The sequence below is a fragment of the Sander lucioperca genome, chromosome 2 (genome assembly GCF_008315115.2).
Source record: "Sander lucioperca isolate FBNREF2018 chromosome 2, SLUC_FBN_1.2, whole genome shotgun sequence".
Lineage (NCBI taxonomy): Eukaryota > Metazoa > Chordata > Actinopteri > Perciformes > Percidae > Sander > Sander lucioperca.
This window is the reverse complement of record NC_050174.1, coordinates 5219150-5237096: the sequence shown is the minus strand read 5'-3', so window position 1 is coordinate 5237096 and position 17947 is coordinate 5219150. Positions and strand designations below refer to the sequence as shown.

The 17947-nt window shown below is 40.8% G+C and overlaps 1 protein-coding gene and 1 long non-coding RNA gene across 2 annotated transcripts; one reads left to right on the top strand and one right to left on the bottom strand.

The window, feature by feature from the left end:
- The first annotated feature begins 735 nt into the window (after nucleotides 1-735).
- LOC118493015 lies at nucleotides 736-17144 on the top strand. The gene is made up of 4 exons (XR_004894947.1): nucleotides 736-749; nucleotides 1060-1070; nucleotides 12119-12124; nucleotides 17040-17144. It is a non-coding gene; the product is annotated as an uncharacterized LOC118493015 (long non-coding RNA).
- gas1a (growth arrest-specific 1a) lies at nucleotides 8020-10253 on the bottom strand. The gene has a single exon (XM_031305875.2). The coding sequence runs from the start codon at nucleotides 9663-9665 to the stop codon at nucleotides 8877-8879; it is 789 nt and encodes a 262-aa protein (XP_031161735.1). The 5' UTR covers nucleotides 9666-10253; the 3' UTR covers nucleotides 8020-8876.
- Nucleotides 17145-17947: the final 803 nt, after the last annotated feature.

The following is a 17947-nucleotide window of genomic DNA, read 5'->3' as shown; positions in this document are numbered from 1 at the left end:
AAAACTAGGGAGCCAGTTGTGATCAGGACCTTTCACAGCTTCCTCTGTCCCACGCCTGCCTTTTCATTCATTTCTATAAAGGCTGCCATTTGTGTTTGGGTTAACAAAGCCACACCAACTCACACACCGACCCAACATATTTATGACCTAGAGTCTGTACAGAGGATGTTCTGCATGAGCCTGCACTGCTGCCTGCCCTCTGCTGTGAAAAGAGGGGGAGCATAAAAGAGGAAATGAATGTGTGAAGGATGAATACGTGGCCCTGGGGGTCAGCTTAATGGAGTGAGACCCCAGCCCCTATTGACTTCCACTGCCAAACTATTAACTCCCCACAACTTCCAAGCTACAGCCTCATTATTCATGTCGGGGTGAAAGCACATTTCCTGTTTATAAATTTCGTTTTGCTGTGTTTACTTTTGTTAGTTGATTACTCAGAGACTGCTAAATAATCGATGATACCTTAACACTGAGAATGTAAAAATCTGTGGAAAAGTTTCAAACAATCGCCTTATATCATCTTGAATGCATTTCCTACATCACAAAAAAACATTTACTGAAACTTTTTGAGATCTTCATTATTTGCATCGGCTTGCCATCCTCTTCTCTTAAAACTAAGAAATAGCACTGCATTTAAGAGGTTGCGTTTTCAACATACTCAAACATAGATGTAAACAATGCAGGATTTAAAATATTCAAAAATCAGCTTTACAACTGTTTAATGAGGAACCTCAAGGACACAATGTATTTTGGTAAAAAACACTGAATGTAAACATAACTTTTGTTTGTTTACAAAAAATCCACAGGGCATTTTTAAATAGGCCTTATGTATTTATGAGTTTGAAGCTGCATAGCGGTTTGTACTAGGAGACAGGATTTTACACCTCTGGAAAGTTACCATGGCAGAAATGATTCAATCCTCCGTTGTGATTTTCACCAGGTAACAGTAAAATTGCCCCGTTCATGAGAATATTCATACAAAGGAATCCATTAGAAATTTAGATCTGCACATATGTGATTGACCAATGCAATTTGTTGCTGCATGACGTCACACAACTAAAGATATTTCTGCTGTATGTGTATACATACACACACAACTTCAATGCTGACTAGAAGCTTGCAGCAAAGTGGTTAGGCAATGATGCAAAGACAATCTTCCACAGAGACAATATATCTCTTTCTTTGTGTGTGTGTGTGTGTGTGTGTGTGTGTGTGTGTGTGTGTGTGTGTGTGTGTCTCTGAGGGTGTTATCAATAACAAGCGAGAGGGGTATGTTTCTTTAAGACAAGCCCATAAATGGTGGCCTGGTCACCACCTCCTTTACTGAGAAGGGGATGGCTGCAGTTCGAGTTTTCCTTGGTGGGTCAAGCCTGCCATTGAAGACTGAATGGGCTGCCATGGCAGATTACACTGCACAGCTGTCCCCCTACCGTGGAAATTAAGTTATGCCCCGTGTCAGCAAGTTTTGTGTTTTCCTCTCTCTGTGTCTCGTCCCTGCCCCTCCCCCCTTTCCTCTGCCCCTCTCCTCTAATTCCTTGAATTGTGGAGGCCTCTCAAACGTGCATAGCTAGGGGAGGCTTTTGGAGGTAGAGGTTGGTTATGGGTAATCATGCTGGGAAAAAGAGATGAGAAGCAAAACAGCTTTGGTACCCAGCTATTCTCCACAAACAGACACATGCTTCCAGTTGCATATGCAAGCATTTGCATACACACCGGCACTCACACACACGTAAACACAAACAAACAAACAGACAGACTGACTCGTGTCAGTGCCACTTGGACAGCGTCCTGCTGCACCCCTGCCTCGTGTTTTGTTTATTTGTGGGTGAAGTTGTTTGTGTTGTGGTCAAAGTAAAAGGCAAACACTCCAGCTCCTCCAGTGATGTGTGAACATGCTGGGAATGTCCCCCTGAGCCTGCAGAGCAGCTGGACCCACTGGCTGTTACAGACAGAGGGTGCAGCTTCACTCCAGCTGGGCAGACAGAGTACGATCAGATAGGGCTGATCAATACCTTTTATTCAAAACAAAACTTTGACAAGTACTCAGACATCTGTCTGTGTCATTCTATCCCGTTATCCCTTCAGCTGTTGTGCACAAACATTTACTTTCACATCTGATTTATGTTTCTTATAATCATGTAGCCAACAATGTCAACTAAAACACAGTACTTTCGTTAAGGTTGTTACTACATGCAGTTTCTGCTGTCAGAATAAGCCAATGCTCATATCAACTCACATCAAAAAGAGTTGTTTATCATAGGACTTTAAGGATAACAATAAAACTAACTTCCAATTGCAACAGGTCCTCCAAATTAAATGACAGAATACGTTGTTTGTTCGTGGCCTCTAGAACGACACACAGAAGCATGTTCGTTATGATCCTTTTCATGAAATCAAAACTCGTTTAAGATACTATTCAGCAGTAGACATTCAATATATTTGCACTCAGTAATATCTTTTATTGTGGGGGCGTCAGCCATTCACTCTAGGTTAGTCTCGCTTTGCCAGACCTTCCTCTACCGCGGCACTGCGGAGGAGGGTCTGGCGAGTCCACACAGCATTCCGGAATGGGAGAAAAACGTGGTCTGGTTTATTGGAATTTCTTTAAACCAATCACAATCGTCTTGGGAGGTGCTATGCACCGGGTAAAGCCGCGGTGCCGCTGCAAAATAGCCTCAGCAAGGAACTTGTTTTGGTGGAAAGCGTGTACGTTCAAAAGTTGCAACGGAGCAATCCCGGAAGTGGAACGTCAAGGATATAGACTAACGGCAGTTAGGCGTGAATTACCTACGCTTACCTACAAAGGGATTTTGTTTGACTGCACTGTAAACTGCCGAATTTCTTGCTCTATAACAATGTCACCTATTTTGCAGCGGCACCGTGGCTCCGCTCGGCATTAGCACCAACCAAGACGATTGTGATTAGTTTAAAGAAATGCCAATAAACCAGAGCACGTTTTTCTCCCATCCCAGAATGCTGTGTGGACTCACCAGACCTTCCTCCGCAATGCTGTGGAGGAAGGTCTGGCAATGCGAGACTAAGGCTATGTTTAGGCGGAAACGATCTTAGAAAGAGTCTAGACGAGAACCTAGAAGAGAAAACGCAAAAGTGGCATGGCGTTCTTTTTATTCCGCGTTTAGACGAGCGTTTTGGGGGGTAAATCTGCATACATATGGTGACGGCTAGGCGGCTAGGTGATAGTGTGAAGCACTGCCACACAACACCACCAAGTCCGCGCACCTGCGTAGAACCTTCCTTCTACTTCTCTCCCTAGTAGCGCGAAGCGAACAAAAGCTGACAATTTTGTCTGGAGAGACGAGGAGGTGGAGTTATTGCTCCAAACAATGCACACACACGGCACACACACACACACACACACACACACACACACACGCGCACACACACACACGCGGCACACACACGCGGCACACACACACAGCACACACACACACACAGTGGCGCACACACACACATGCGGCGCACGCACACACACACACACACACACTTGCACAGTGCGTTTTTACCCTTTAGACCGGAACGCGACGGTGGAGCATTTTTAAGATTTCCACTCTGGAGGGTGGTTTCACTTTTTTTGCGTTTTTAAGCCCCAAAAACGCCGTCTAAATGAAAGGCACATCTGATAAAATATTTTTACGTTTTCACCCGCAAGTGTATTCGTGTAAACAGGGCCTAATTGAACGTAAACAAATGTTTTGGGGCACTTGCTGAAATGATTAACTCTGTTCTTCCTCGGAGAACAGTCTCTACTATTGGTATGGCACTGGGCTAGTAGTGAGGGTTTTTATTTTAATTCCATTTTCTTTCTCATCAATCAGAGGCTCAAAATTGACTTTAAGACTTAGGCATCTAAGCTGCTGTTATTTTGCATTTCCTCACAGTGCTACAGTGTTTTCTCATTGTTAGATATGTTGTAGCCTCAACAGAAACATTTCTATTTCTGTACCTACTGCATATTATTACCTGTTTTTTCATTTCTTTTACGTTGTTTCTCACTGCATCCGATTAACCAAAGACTATTCATGGAAGAAAAAAGCTCTTTAATTCATTTAAAAACATTGTATTTGCAGCCTTTTTCCTAAGCAAACCAAATAGTGTTCTATTCTTTTGCAGCCACACTACTATGGGTTTAGTTTTTTTGCATCGTCTTTTTGATTTTTCCAACACTACACAGGCTATATAGGTTAAGCGCTGAAGTACAACTAACAAAACCAGTGTGCAACAATTTGTGAACCCCTTTGTGAAATACTCAACAGCAACATTTTAAACAGCGAATATATCAAATGGCTGCCACAAACAGTCAGGTAGCAAAGCGTTCTCCTGGTGACAGTGGGATTAGTGCCGCAGGTTTTCTCTCAGGACCCAAGGAGTCGCGCTGCAGCCTGAGTAACTGGATTACAGGCCTTTTTCTCATTTCAAAGGGCTGTGAACTCTTGCATGATTAAATGAAAGTGGCAGCTGAAATAGAAGGGAGAAAAACAAGTTTCTCGAAAAGTCTCCTGGAATCGACCAAGCAGCTAATGAGAGAGATGCAAAATCAATGATCTTTGCTTCGCTATGTCACCGGTGTCGAGTAAATTCAGAGAGCTGTCCCAAAGCAGGGGCGAGGAGGAGAGCATCATCTGAAGAGCTGAAATAACTTGCGATGCCAAAACACATTCCAAGTGAAAATCACAAGGAAACTAACTAACTGCAAAAGAACTCTTTCGTAACTACCTTTTAACAAATGTTCGTTGAAGCTATTGCAGGAGCACAGAGGGGAGTCAAGGTGGAGACCATTCCATCGAATACCCTGTGGTAACTTTAGGGGATTATTTCCAAATCCTTTCAAATGAACTTTCCATCTCAGTACCTCCTCCTCCGTCTCAGCCATTCCAACTGTCCAACCATTTCTACATCACTTTCTGCCCAACCTCGCATGGAGCCGAGGCCAAAACAAATGCCTGTGAGAAATATGGTCAACACACATCAGGAATAGGGAGTTCACTTCAAGGCCTGAGAAGATCGCATATTAGGATTGCAGTTAAGTTTCAGTAATGTGAAAATCTAACAAAAGAAGCTTATTTGTGGGAGCAATGCACGTAAAGCACATTATGCATATTAACAATTATAGAAAAGCGTTAAAAAAACAGTCAAATATGCAAACATTAAACTTACATAACTTGTTTATAAAGACCAAAGTCACAGCATCATATATGTTCAAGCCTCATGTCCTTAGAGAAAACACTGAAACACTGACGCATTTCAGAGTTTTTGTTTTGATTCGAGGATTTTTTTTAAAAGTAAAACAAGTTCCAGCTTAACAGGTTCCATATATGTTTTCCATTTACCTCTGCATAAAAAAATGACACACTAGCTGGTGCCAGGACCTAACTAAAAACACTGCAAGGAAAAGTAGGGCTAAGGTCAAATATTTCATGTTGTCAAATATCCCTAACGGTAATAAAGAAGTCGTGTAATTATATATGGCAACTTAACTTAATAAATTCACATTGTTGAATAAATGTGGACGAAGGAAAGAAAATAAGAGCAATTTTGCAACAAAAAGTACAGTAAGGATTATTATAGATCTCAGCCAACACAGAGCTTCAAACCTCCAGCGTCAGTGGTTGAGAGAGCTGCACCTTTGTAAACATTGTGCTGTGATATGCATGGGGTGAAGGGGTGAAGTGATCTGCATGGGGTGAAGTGTGTGCCGTTTTGTTCAGGAGGCCAAAGAACCAGAGCTTGAAGTGAACTGAGCTCACTGAAGCAAAGTTGATGGCAGAGATACCTTACACAAGCTCAAAGAGCTGGAACACAAACAGCCACAGTTTGTAAATTAAACCCAGAACCACCCCCAACACACACACACACACACACACACACACAACTTTTCACATTTGACGCACTTTTTGTGGCTCCTTCATTTAATCAATTGAAATAAAAGCATACTATAACAGAAGAAAAATGTCCTTTATCCTTTAAAACCCTACAAAAATGCTAGCATTTTGCTTGAGAGCACTACACCAACAAATGTATTCAAGCACCCATTGTGCACCATTCCCATTTTATGACAAGCAGGCCAGTTTTGTGAGATTTTTTGCACCTCATTCATCCATTCACACACTGTGCATTATTATGGCCTAATCAACGCATGCTGTGCCTTTTTTAAGTGCTGAAACTGCCTGGACAAATGCGAGAGGCAATAGAAAGACAAGAAGGAGGAGGAAGGGAGGACCGGCTGGGCTGCAGAGCTTGCTGGAGAGCTTCATGCACGGCGGACTGCATACCAACACTGCAAGAAACTGACAAGGTATTTTATTTATGAGCCACACTTATGAAGAGGAATTGGGGATCTTTTTTTGCATACACACTAGTATAGAGTTTTAGTTAAAAGTTTACTGTAATGTTTAAGATGTAAAAACATGAAGAAAGAAATGTCTTTAAGTGACTTTTTGTATCAAGGTTTTATTTCTTTTTGGGGTATTTCTTAAAGCAAAAAAGTATGAACCACTAAAATAAACAAATGCAGGTAGTAAAGATAATATAAAAAATCACAGGGGATGTTAAGTGTGGATTCAAGATAGAACATCCCTCGCCAGGCCTGTCTTGTGTTTTCGTCTTCTTTTCTTGCAGTGGAGGGTTGAGACCCAAGCAGCAGCAGATCGTTCCCACATGCTTCCCCGCCGCTCAGCTCTCCAGAGGTGTCAAGCCAGCCTGAAAGAATGAAGTGCCTCCCTATTGTGCTACCCAACTATTATGTGCTTAACATTTCCATGACAAAGATGCCACTCGACTTCTCCTCCATCCATTCAGCTGGAGGGCCCTTGTCTCCCTCTCTAATGAAACATTTTGCAGCGATCTACAATATCTCGTGAAAATATTAATAACAATTCTTCAAAAAAATTATAAAAAGCAATACACACATACTCCACAGCTCCATAAATGAAAAACCTAAATAAAAGGCAGATTGTACCTCGTAATTCCAGCCAATTAAGAGAAGTATCTATAATCTAATTAAATAACAAAGCTGTACCCACAGGACTGAAATCTGTCATCACTTCCACATTGATTGACAGGTTTGTTAAAAAGTTTGTTGGCATCAGAAAATAAAATTACTTTTTTTTACTTATTCTCCGTCAAGAAACAGTAAAACCTTGATTTCCCATCTACTACCAAAACTCTTGGAATAAGTTAGAATATTTGTGTTTGATAAAAAAAATACAGATTCTGCCTTTAACAGCCAGTGATTGAAAAGAGAGTGGTGGTGGGAGAGGGTGATTTGTTGATTTATGGTGCCAGTTGCTTTTGACAACAGCTAGCTAAATCAAGACATAGCAGGTCATTAGGTCAGTCACCAGAGGAAGCTGGCCTGCATTTTAAATGAGCCTGTATTTACTACACTGTAGTTATAGAAACATGAGTTAATACTAACTCACCATTGTATATAAAAATAATGTTCCTTTAAATTAAATAATTTAATATATCGGTTTTATCTTCACAGGCAACAGGATTTGTATACAGTTTATTATCAATTGAGAGTATACTGTAAAAGGTAACTAAGGAGCACAGCCAACATGAGTCAATTATGGATCAAAATATGTTGCTTTTACCCTTAAATGTATTATTTCATGCGCATTTGATCTTAACCATTATGCAAAAATTAATGGGATCCTAAAAATGTGTGTGTGTGTGTGTGTGTGTGTGTGTGTGTGTGTGTGTGTGTGTAAGTAAGTAAAATAAAGACACTTTTTTTGTTACCTAACTGAATTGTATACTTATTTTATAAGTTACTTCAAACTGGTGTAACTTTAAGGAATGAAAGGCCATGTAAGAACATAAAAAAAAAAACTACTACTTTCTGTCAGTAGAACTATTTTTTGCTCATTTTGCCAGTGTCTTGGCTGGTGGTAACTAATCCAACATATAATTTACATCATGGTTATTTTAACAAAATATCTTTGTTGATATGACAACACTAACAAGGGGTTCGAAATGAACAAATAACTCAGTCACAAATGATATCTTCAAGTTTCCTTTATGCCTTCTATAGAAGTATATCATTAAGGCAATCATACAGTGGATTTAGACATTTCTTTCTCTAGGCTATACACAGTGAATAAATCATCTCATAGCCTAAAACATAGAGGATTCTTTGAAAAAAAATCTATATAGGCTATACACATATATACAATGCACATGATCTTTGAAGAGAATACAGTCAAAATAACCTCCCTTTAAAGCTGGAATACTCAGTCTTTTATTCACATGATGAACATTTGGATGTATCTAGGTGGCATGTAATAAATTACTGTTTCACTTTAACTCCTCATCTATTTACAGTTTCATACAGTTTATAGATTCCAGCATTAAATACTTGTAAATCAGATAGCCTGGTGCCAAATGGCAGCAGTGTCATATAAAAATAGTTCATTTCTTTAAAAAAAAAAAAAAAAATTGGCAGTGCTCAGCATACTGATTAAACGTTGCATCCTTACTAAAACAAGCCAACTGTGTCTTTATCATGACAACTTTACAATCAGAGTGTGTGACTGAGAGAAAGTAGAAAGTAGACAATCTAATTTAGCTTATCACATAAGCAAAGCATCTGGAGAGCCGTGAAGTGGTGTGGTTTGATAACAGTGAGCAGCCTGGAGCTCAGTAAAAATATCTTTCTGGTCTCGTTTGCATAGAAAATATCCTGATTTGATATCCTTCAGCGTCTAAAACTCTAAATTCAAACAAGGCTTGCGCCAAAACACGCTGTCCTTTAGTCTGTGAGGCTCTAACCTTTCACAATAGTAGCAGGTCAAAGAGGGACAGCTGTTTAGATTGCCTTTTATCCGGACAAAAGTCGGGGCAGATTATGAACTCGGGGATTAAATGAGGGGCAAAAGAGCCAAAATGGATGCCAGCAGGGTCAAAACAAAGTGGGACGCTGGAAGAGAGGCTCCGTTCTCCGGCTCCTCTGGATAGTCCGGATCCGAGGGGTCGTCATCGTAATCTGAATCTTGGCCGTAGTCTGACCCGCTGCCTTCTTCTCTCACGGGAGAGTCGAAGCACAGCGCCTTCATGCTGCTCTTGACAAACTCACAGATGGCCCTCTCCGTCCCGTCACACATACATGTGTCCAGCTGCTGACCCTTGGGTATTTTACGCATATTCGCGATCACATTCCGGCAAGCGTTCGTGCAGATTGCTCCGCTGAAAAGTTTCCCGCAGTGCTTCAAATAATCGTGCATAGCGGAGCTGCACTGTCCGTCTCTCTCGCACTGGCGCCGAGCTTCCGTGCAGCCGGTGCTAGTAGTCCTGGGCAGGCAGGGCTCGATGGCCCGTTTGGTGCCCGTACAGACAGGATCGTGGGCGCAGCTACAATCCTCCAGAGCCGGCCCGTTTTTAGTCAGATTGAGCTGGACAAGCGAGGATATGCAGTGGCTGGGGCACTTCTTCCTCTCCCCGTTCAGCACGGGACCACATGCGCGCGTGTAGTGTTCGTATGCGTAATTGCACTCGGGCTCGGCTTGGCAGTTCATGATGGCTTGCCAGCATATCAGCCGCCGACCGTGGGACGGCGAGGCCACGGATAAGTAGCCAAAAAACAAAAGCACACAACCAAGAGGCCAAACAGATCTGCAGACGCTCTGTGCCAATGCGCCAGAGCTTGCCATCGTTCTGGCTGCAGGAAACGGTCAATCTCACAACGGTGTCATATGCAAAACTTCTACACTACTTCCATGGATAGTCTTCACTGGAGAGTGTTATTTATTCCGAGGCAGATGGTGTGTGTGATAGGCCCGTGTGTGGGCGTTCAACAGGCTGGCACTGCGCTGTGTAATCCCGGCTCCATAAACCCGTCAGCGCTGACCCATTTGAGCCGGATTCTTGAGCAAACCTCCCGTTATCCATACATGATTGGGGTGAAAACTAAAATGGAAACTCACAGGAGTAAAAAGAGTCGCCAAAAGAAAAGTTTAGTAGAGTTTCTCTAGCAGTTCATTCCATCGCAGTGATTCTGAGTTCATGCAACGAACTGCCTCCAGCTCAGCGATTCCCTCTGGCGTCCTCTCTCCTAGCGGATCTCAACCAAAAAAGCGAAGCCGGACAAGTCCCGAGAGCTCTTTAGAGGACTGCGCTGGATCATTTAGCAGTTTCTTGTGCGCACGGGAGTGCAAACAAATGCATGGGGGAAAACAACAACCCTTGTGGGTCGTAAAGTGGTCCTCTACTCTCTTCCCTTTGAGCATTTGTCTTTCTGTTCCTCAGCCCCCTCTCTACACATTAGCGATGTGCTTCTGATTGGTTGGCCACTTGTTGTGGGTTCCTACGTAGTGATGGGCGGGAGTTCAGGGTGGGAGGAAGATGGTCTTGAGAAATACAAGGTGAGGTGGGATGCATGTGTTGGAGAGAGTAGATTTAGTGGATAGAGCAGTCCTCTCTTATTATCTGGGAAACTGCTTGTAGAAACCTTTTTTATGCTCACAGAACATTACATTATAGACCCTATGTGATGGTATGTTTTCAAGAAAATATTGTTGATGTGTATATTATGATCACCAGTTTTGGTTCATAATTTTAATTTACAATATTACTAAATAAAATCTCATTACTTGAGTGTTGGAGGATGCAGGATAATAAAAACCTTAGGGACTTTTATGAATGGCTTGCAACATGTATATACCGCAACTGATGTTTTAAGGGTATACATACTTTAATTTGAGGTGTAGCCTAATGGATAAAGTGCTGTCTTGGAGAGTAGATTTAATAAAGAGAACTGCCCTCCCGGTTTACAATCTGAGAAATTGATTGTATCCATGTTTTTATCATAATTTCTTAATATAGGCTTAATTCATGTTCTTAATGTACACACTATGATGATATGGGGTTTACGGGAAAAAAACAAGATTAAAAAAAAAATAGATATTTGTCCATATTAGTTATAATCACCAGCTCTGGTTCATAATGTTTGATTTACAATACTGCATTCAAACCTGTGGCTTCTTTTGCATTACACACCCCTAAATATATTTCATTGAAAATGATTTGAGAGCGTACCTATTAAAGCTTTGTTTAGAATATGCACTTTGCCGTGCATGTACACAAAGCTATAGGGTGGATTTTTTTTTTAAATATTGTTCGGGGCATTTTTCTTTATCCAAAAGTGGACAAGCTAACATAAACTGAGAGGAGACAGAGGTGTGAATTACATGTAACAAAGGTCGCAATTACAGAAGGCTATATGCTATGAGTTTCAACCACCGGACCACCATGACACCCCAATAAAACACAACTTTCTATACTGCAATATCCTGCTGACAATGAATAATGACACAGTGACTGCACCACTGTACAATAATAAATTGAACTCCATGCCTGCAGTGCTAATGATCTGTGCAGCATAATCACCGATAATTTAATCATCCACATCCTATTAACTCTTCCTCAAAAGAGCAGTTGAGTACAAACTAATTGTTGTATAACAGGGCACTCAGTGAACATCGTTTGTTATTGCACTACATCACACGCTGTCAAATGTTAAGCCGGTGAATCACTGCCCTTTCATTTGCAGTGTCTTGTCTTAACATGTGATCTACTCCAGTCAGACTAATATCTATTAAACCTGACGGACTCTAACCTCCGTTAGAGTGTATCATCAACCTGTGATTTTTAGTGGACTCCACAAGTTTTTCTGTGATTGAGTGATCACTTTTTATCACTTTACTAACCTTTCATTGACCTGCCATGTTTAGGTCAGTTTGAAGTATAAAACAGGTGTCAAGATGTTTTGCTTTGGGCAACAGGTAATACATGTAAGCATAGTTTTTCCAGGAAGTGTTTACCCCTGCATGTAAATCACAATTTCTTGACAGAGCCTCTATGATGGATTTCTCACTGTATACTTGTTGAATAACTGCAAAAAAGAAAAACTAATCACTAAGGAGTATCCTTGAATCTAATGGCTGTACACCAAAAGGGTTAGGCTTTATGATGTTTTATACTGTAGAGTTTAAATATTTATGCTATCAAACTAGGCTATCCTCTAGAAATATCTTGTGACATCATGCTAATATTTGTTCATGGGTGTAAGCAAAATATGACACCAAACAACTAAATGAGCCCTGAGAATCAAGTCACATTGCAAATAGCAAATTTACTGTGTTAAAATAGCTTAAGTATATATCATTTATAGACTGTATAATAAAAGTAAAGCGGTTCTCTGTTGGTTGTGAGTCACACCTCAGTTTCTACTCATGTTTTTATTTCCACTGTAAAATAATCTGACATAAATCGATGAACGAAAAGTGATTTAATATAGATTGTACTTGACTGGATTCGGGAGGTGTTTCTGGAGTTAGAGTTCTTCTGTTTCACAACTGATAACATAAGTATAGAATAAAGCAGTTTGGGTTAAAAAAAAACATTCAGCAGGTTTGTAAATTTGTCTGCAACCGGTTTGTTTTCTGGTGTCTAGTTTTAGTAGAGAGGTTTTGCATATTAAGTGGACTGACCTCGACTGCAACAAGGCTGAAACTAATAATTATTTTCACTATAGATTAATCTGTTGATTATTTCCATTATTAATTGTTTGATCTATAAAATGTCAGATTTCATGAAAAATGGCCATAATAGTTTACTAAAGTTGACATATTCAAATGTCTTGTTTTGTCTGACCAACAGCCAAAACCCAAATATATTAATATATAATATTATATAATATATAATATATATAATATAATAAGAAACCCAGCAAATCTGGTGAGTTGAAACCAGTGAACATTTTCCTTAAAAAAATATCTTAAATAAGTATAAAAATTATTCAGGCTAATTTCTTCTGTTGATCAACAATTAATCAACTAATCGTTTCAGCTCTGTTTCTCATGTAAATGTCCTTTCCATGGGGACACGTTGAGCTTAGGTTTGCAGACATTTGCAGATTCTAATCAATACTGCCAACATTAATCTGCCACTAAAATATACTTTAAATGTAATAGAGTATATAAAAAGCAAATCACGGACCAGGTTGCTGTAGAAGAAAGTACACATCTTAAGAGCTGTACGTCTTCTTAAAAGAAGACCTGCATGTGCATTTTTTCATTTCTGATATTTTCTCTGACCTTAAAAGGTCAGTGAAAATCTGAATACCTTGTTTGTTTAAAAAAAAGTTTTGCCTCTACAGCTTCTTTCCAAGAGCTTAGATAGTCCCCCTTAGATATCTGCCTGGACCTCATCATCAAAATGACACGTGTGTGTGTGTGTGTGTGTGTGTGTGTGTGTGTGTGTGTGTGTGTGTGTGTGTGAGTAAAATGATAGCCCACATGTTGACACATGAGCGAGAGGAGGCAGTTTAGTTCTTGAGGCTTGCTGTGGATGAGGGAGTCAGGGAAAGAGAGCAGAGAGGGTACAAAGGCTGTTTGTGTTTCAAACAGCATTCTGATCTCAGGAATGTACCTTTAGGCCACAGTCGTGAGCTTCCCACTGCAAACAATGCACTCAATGTCAGTTACGGCTGGCTAGCACAGACGCTGCTGGCGCTACTCCAAGGTCCCAACTCGTCGAAAATGATGGATACAGGGAACTCAATACCTCAGGAGTCGCTCTCCTGCTTTTCCCTCCAGCACAAAGAATGGAAACACTGTGTGCTTCGACAAAAGATTCCCAAACACCAGCGTCTTCATTGTTTCAAGTGCTTTTAGCACAACTGTAATATGAAACAGCGGCAACACCATTCATTCATTCATCTTTTTATATTAGTGTAAATAAAGCAGCAATTTTCTCTTCCGGAGTCTGTAATAATTTGCATATTTTGAAAATGGATTAAGTCACGATTTTAAGGAGAAAAGGCCTTTTTAAAAATTCATCAACCACATAAAAAAAAACATCTTTCATCCTAAACACTTACAGATGGAAAAAAAGAAAAAGCTGATCGAATCATCCAACCATCCACTTTTGTCTTTGCCAACAGCTGTACGCTTAAACCAGATGTGCTGCACTGAGAGCTGAGTGTCGTTACTTTGAGGGCTCAGTTAAACCAGAGTTCTTGCCGCAACAGTCCAATTAGGGGACAAACATAATGGTATTAAAACTGTCCCCTGCTGATGTTCAAAACACAGAGCTAGAAAGGTTCAGTAATGTTTTGTGAAGAACATCATACCAGGACATGAAGTTAAGTTGATTGAAATGAAAAACATACTTATATTTTACAGTATATAGGGGGACCCAAGCCATGCCAATAATGTTTATTTTGCATGTAACTATTTTTAACAGAGAAAAGCTTTTACAATGTTTGTAAAACTGATGTGTGTGCAAATCTTTATATCATATGTCCATACAGCATATGATATATAATAGAAACTGCATTATAGAAAAAAAGGAGTTTGAAAGAAGTGAAAAATCCTGCACACTCTGCATTAAACTTTCTGGAGTTTGTTGAGATTGTTACTTAAAGTATATGTTTGGGACGCCTGGGTAGCTTGTCTGGTAGAGCATGCGCCCATATACAGAGGCTCAGTCCTCGACGCAGTGGCTGCAGGTTCGGTTCCGACCTGCGACCTTTGCTGCATGTCCTTCCACCTCTCTCTCCCCTTTCATGTCTATGCTGTCCTGCGCAGCCGGCTTTGCCCCCTCAGTTGTATTTTCTGCCCCCTTGTTTCAACATCATACATCCATAAAACGTACAAACACAACAACACAATTACTATTAGGCTACAAGTTCTACTTGCATCTACTGTACATCGCATGGGGGCTTTCAACTACAAACAACAATGTAATCCCATCTGTCATAAATAAGTATATGACTTTAGCTATACCTTGAAAAAAACGCTGTGCTCAGACATCCTAGCCTAGCAACGCGTATTGTTTACATGTCTTTTGACAAGGCGGCTGCATTATCAGAAGCTAGAGCAAGCTAGATTTGGACATGAGAGATCAATGACCCGTCATTTTTCATCAGAGGAGGAATCTTCATCAGATGACGAGGAGAGTCCACCTACCTGTATCATCGCAGCGCAGCCGCCCTCAGACCCTGATGTGACAGGTGCCTCAGTTACTGTCAAGCGATAGCCTACACATCCTAGTTAGACGTAACCCGTGTAACGTTAGCAGTTTCTAACGTTAGCTTAACGTTACGTCACTAGCTTAACTTTTTATAAATATTTTATTCTTAAGTTTCGGCTCAACCATTACTGGACGGAAATGTCTACAACCGGGAGCACGCACTGGGAGAGCGCAGTCACAGCCGTGTGTGTGTGTGTGTGTGTGTGTGTGTGTGTGTGTGTGTGTGTGTGTGTGTGTGTTCGATCTGTAATGTTATTGAAAGCCTAAAGCTCATAAACTGACCTTTAAATAGTTACTTTGTCAAGTCGTACTTTAAGTAAAAAGTAGATAAAAATGGACAACTTATATTTGCGAGTGCTGACCCTGTTGCGGCAGCGCGGGTAAAGCCTGGGTAAATTAGTTAATTTTATCCTACTTTGTGAAAAAAGAAATCGCCCCCTTGCAATTTTTACCTGCCCCCTTAGTCATTTTACTCTGGCGCCGGGCCTGCTGTCCTGTCAAAATAAAGGCCTAAAAAAACAAAAATGCCAAAAACAAATTCTTCATCAGTAAGCAGAATCCCAGCAGATCGGGTCAGTGGCAGTGGGCCTGCACCGTGCTGTCTGAAAAAGGAAATATCAGGATACAGGAAATGAGTTGGCAGGAACTATCCATTCAAATTGCTTCCTCTTTGGGATTTCAGAGAGCGATAATACCAATGATAAGTTATTTGGAACGGACCCAAACATGATTAAGGATTCATTTCCTTCCTCGTATTTATTTGCCTCTGTTTCATCCGTCCTCTTCCGGGGATTTGTGTTAATTAATTTGTTCGGTTTGGAACTGCACAGTGACGCACAAGTGATTACAACCGTACAAGTTGGCAGATAATGGTATGAAGCCAAAAATAAACCACCTATTTATACCATTTCTAGAGTATTTTCATGTCATGAACTCCTGGACATGGGTTTGTTAATAAGGGAAAATCCCCTGCAGCACTAAACAACAACATACTGTCCATTTTCACAACAATGACAAACATTAATAAATGAATTAATTAATTCCTAAATGTTTTCAGGGAATAAACAAACTTCCTTTCCTGTGGTTTAAAGTAACTGCAGAGTGGGTGGATCCCTTCTTCAAAATCTTGCTAAATGGTTAAAATGTTAAATGAAGTGTTATGGGGGGTGTGTTCCTTTAATCAGTGAGATTAAAGTCATCCATCATGTCAAATAGGCACCGATCCGGCTGACCCTTTTAGCACAGTCCACTGCGCTATAATTTCTACAAGATTCAACATGATCTGATCTGCACATCTGGTCTACCACCAAAAGAGGAAACAACACTGATAAAATAATTATCACAAGTTCGGCAGGTCATAGCAGTCAATGTTTATGTACTATATTGTAAGTCAGTACTTTCTTAAGGTTCTTCAGTGTCTCATGTACAGATCAATGTAACAATTTATGAACTTAAACTGTAAACTGTTTGTTACCGTTTATCCGACCGACTTTGTTTGAAAGGACCTACAAAAATGCGAAAAATCTAAATGTGTTATAGAAGAGAAGCCAAACATCACTATTACAAAATACAATCCGTAGGGAGTTGGGTTGGGAACCGGAGGGTCGCTGTTTCAAGTCCCCGTACGGACCGAAATACGGAGGTGGACTGGTAGCTAGAGAGGTGCCAGTTCACCTCCTGAGCATCATTAATGCCTCCTTGAGCAAGGCACCGAACCCCCCCGAACCGCTCAGGGTGCCTGTTCAGCAGCCACAGCCCACTCACTCTGACATCTCTCCATTAGTGCATGTAAAAAGGACCTGAGCATGTGTGTGTGTAATGACAACAGAGTGTATATTGTAATTTCCCCATTGGGGATCAATAAAGAGTATAAATTATTAAGTATAAATTATTACATAAATAAATAAATACAAAAAAAATAATATAAAAAAGAAGGGTTAAATCTGGGTTTAAAACTGGCGGTTTGTGCAGGCTGTCCTGTGTCACGCTAGTGACGATTCTCTCTGACCAATCGGTGGTCTGCAATGTTTTAACTCCTTCAAGTATCGGTTCAGCTCGCTTGGAACCTCGACCGAGGCGATACCAAAAAAATACCAGGTACTATTCTGAACTTTTGCTAATGGAAAAGCAAAAATAAAAGAAGTTCATTAATGCCGAGCCGTATTGGAAATGCGGCATAAGAGGTAAAGACATTTAATTGAGGCATCCAGAGTAAGGCATAGATACCCAACCCGAGCCCGACGGGTCCCAACAGTACCCGACGGGCCGGGCCGGGTTCGGACAGATATTTAGAAATTATGGTCGGGTTCGGGTCGGGCTCGGTCACATCAGCGCGATAAGGCATTTGTTGTAAAATGGTGCTGTGGATCCTTTAAGAGAGCTCAGTGTGTGTGTAAAGTGGGCAGAAGAGAGATAGAGAAAGAGGAAGCAGACGTGTAGATGTGACTGGAGCAGAGTTGGTGGAATAAGTTGAAGTTTTGTACACAGTGTATGTGGTGTCCGAGATAAACTCCAGACTGAAAGCCAAGTTCATTCATCTGCTCTCCAGAAACGGGATTTTAACAGACGTTATAAAATGAATAACGTCGGCCCTGGAGCTAACGAGTCTCCCCTGGTTTTCTGATCACAGTCGGAAAAGAAGCAATCAGGAAAGGTTAACACATTGAACATTTTAAATTAAACAGCTTATTAACGTGCGCTTGTTGCACCGTGTGCGCTGATGCGCTCATCTGTTGACATTTCTGAATGCCTTCCTACAGCTGCTTAATAAAAGCGGGCTTTCCACACAAACAAACGTAGGCTACATGTGTCATTAATATGAGAAAAAATGAGGTTTTAACTGTCTCGGGCTCGGGTCGGGCTCGGACACAAATTTCTTAATGCCTGTAGGGCTCGGGCC

What these genes read in the sequence shown, in the direction of transcription:
- gas1a (XM_031305875.2), bottom strand. Translation starts at nt 9,665, where the DNA reads ATGGCAAGCTCTGGCGCATTGGCACAGAGCGTCTGCAGATCTGTTTGG.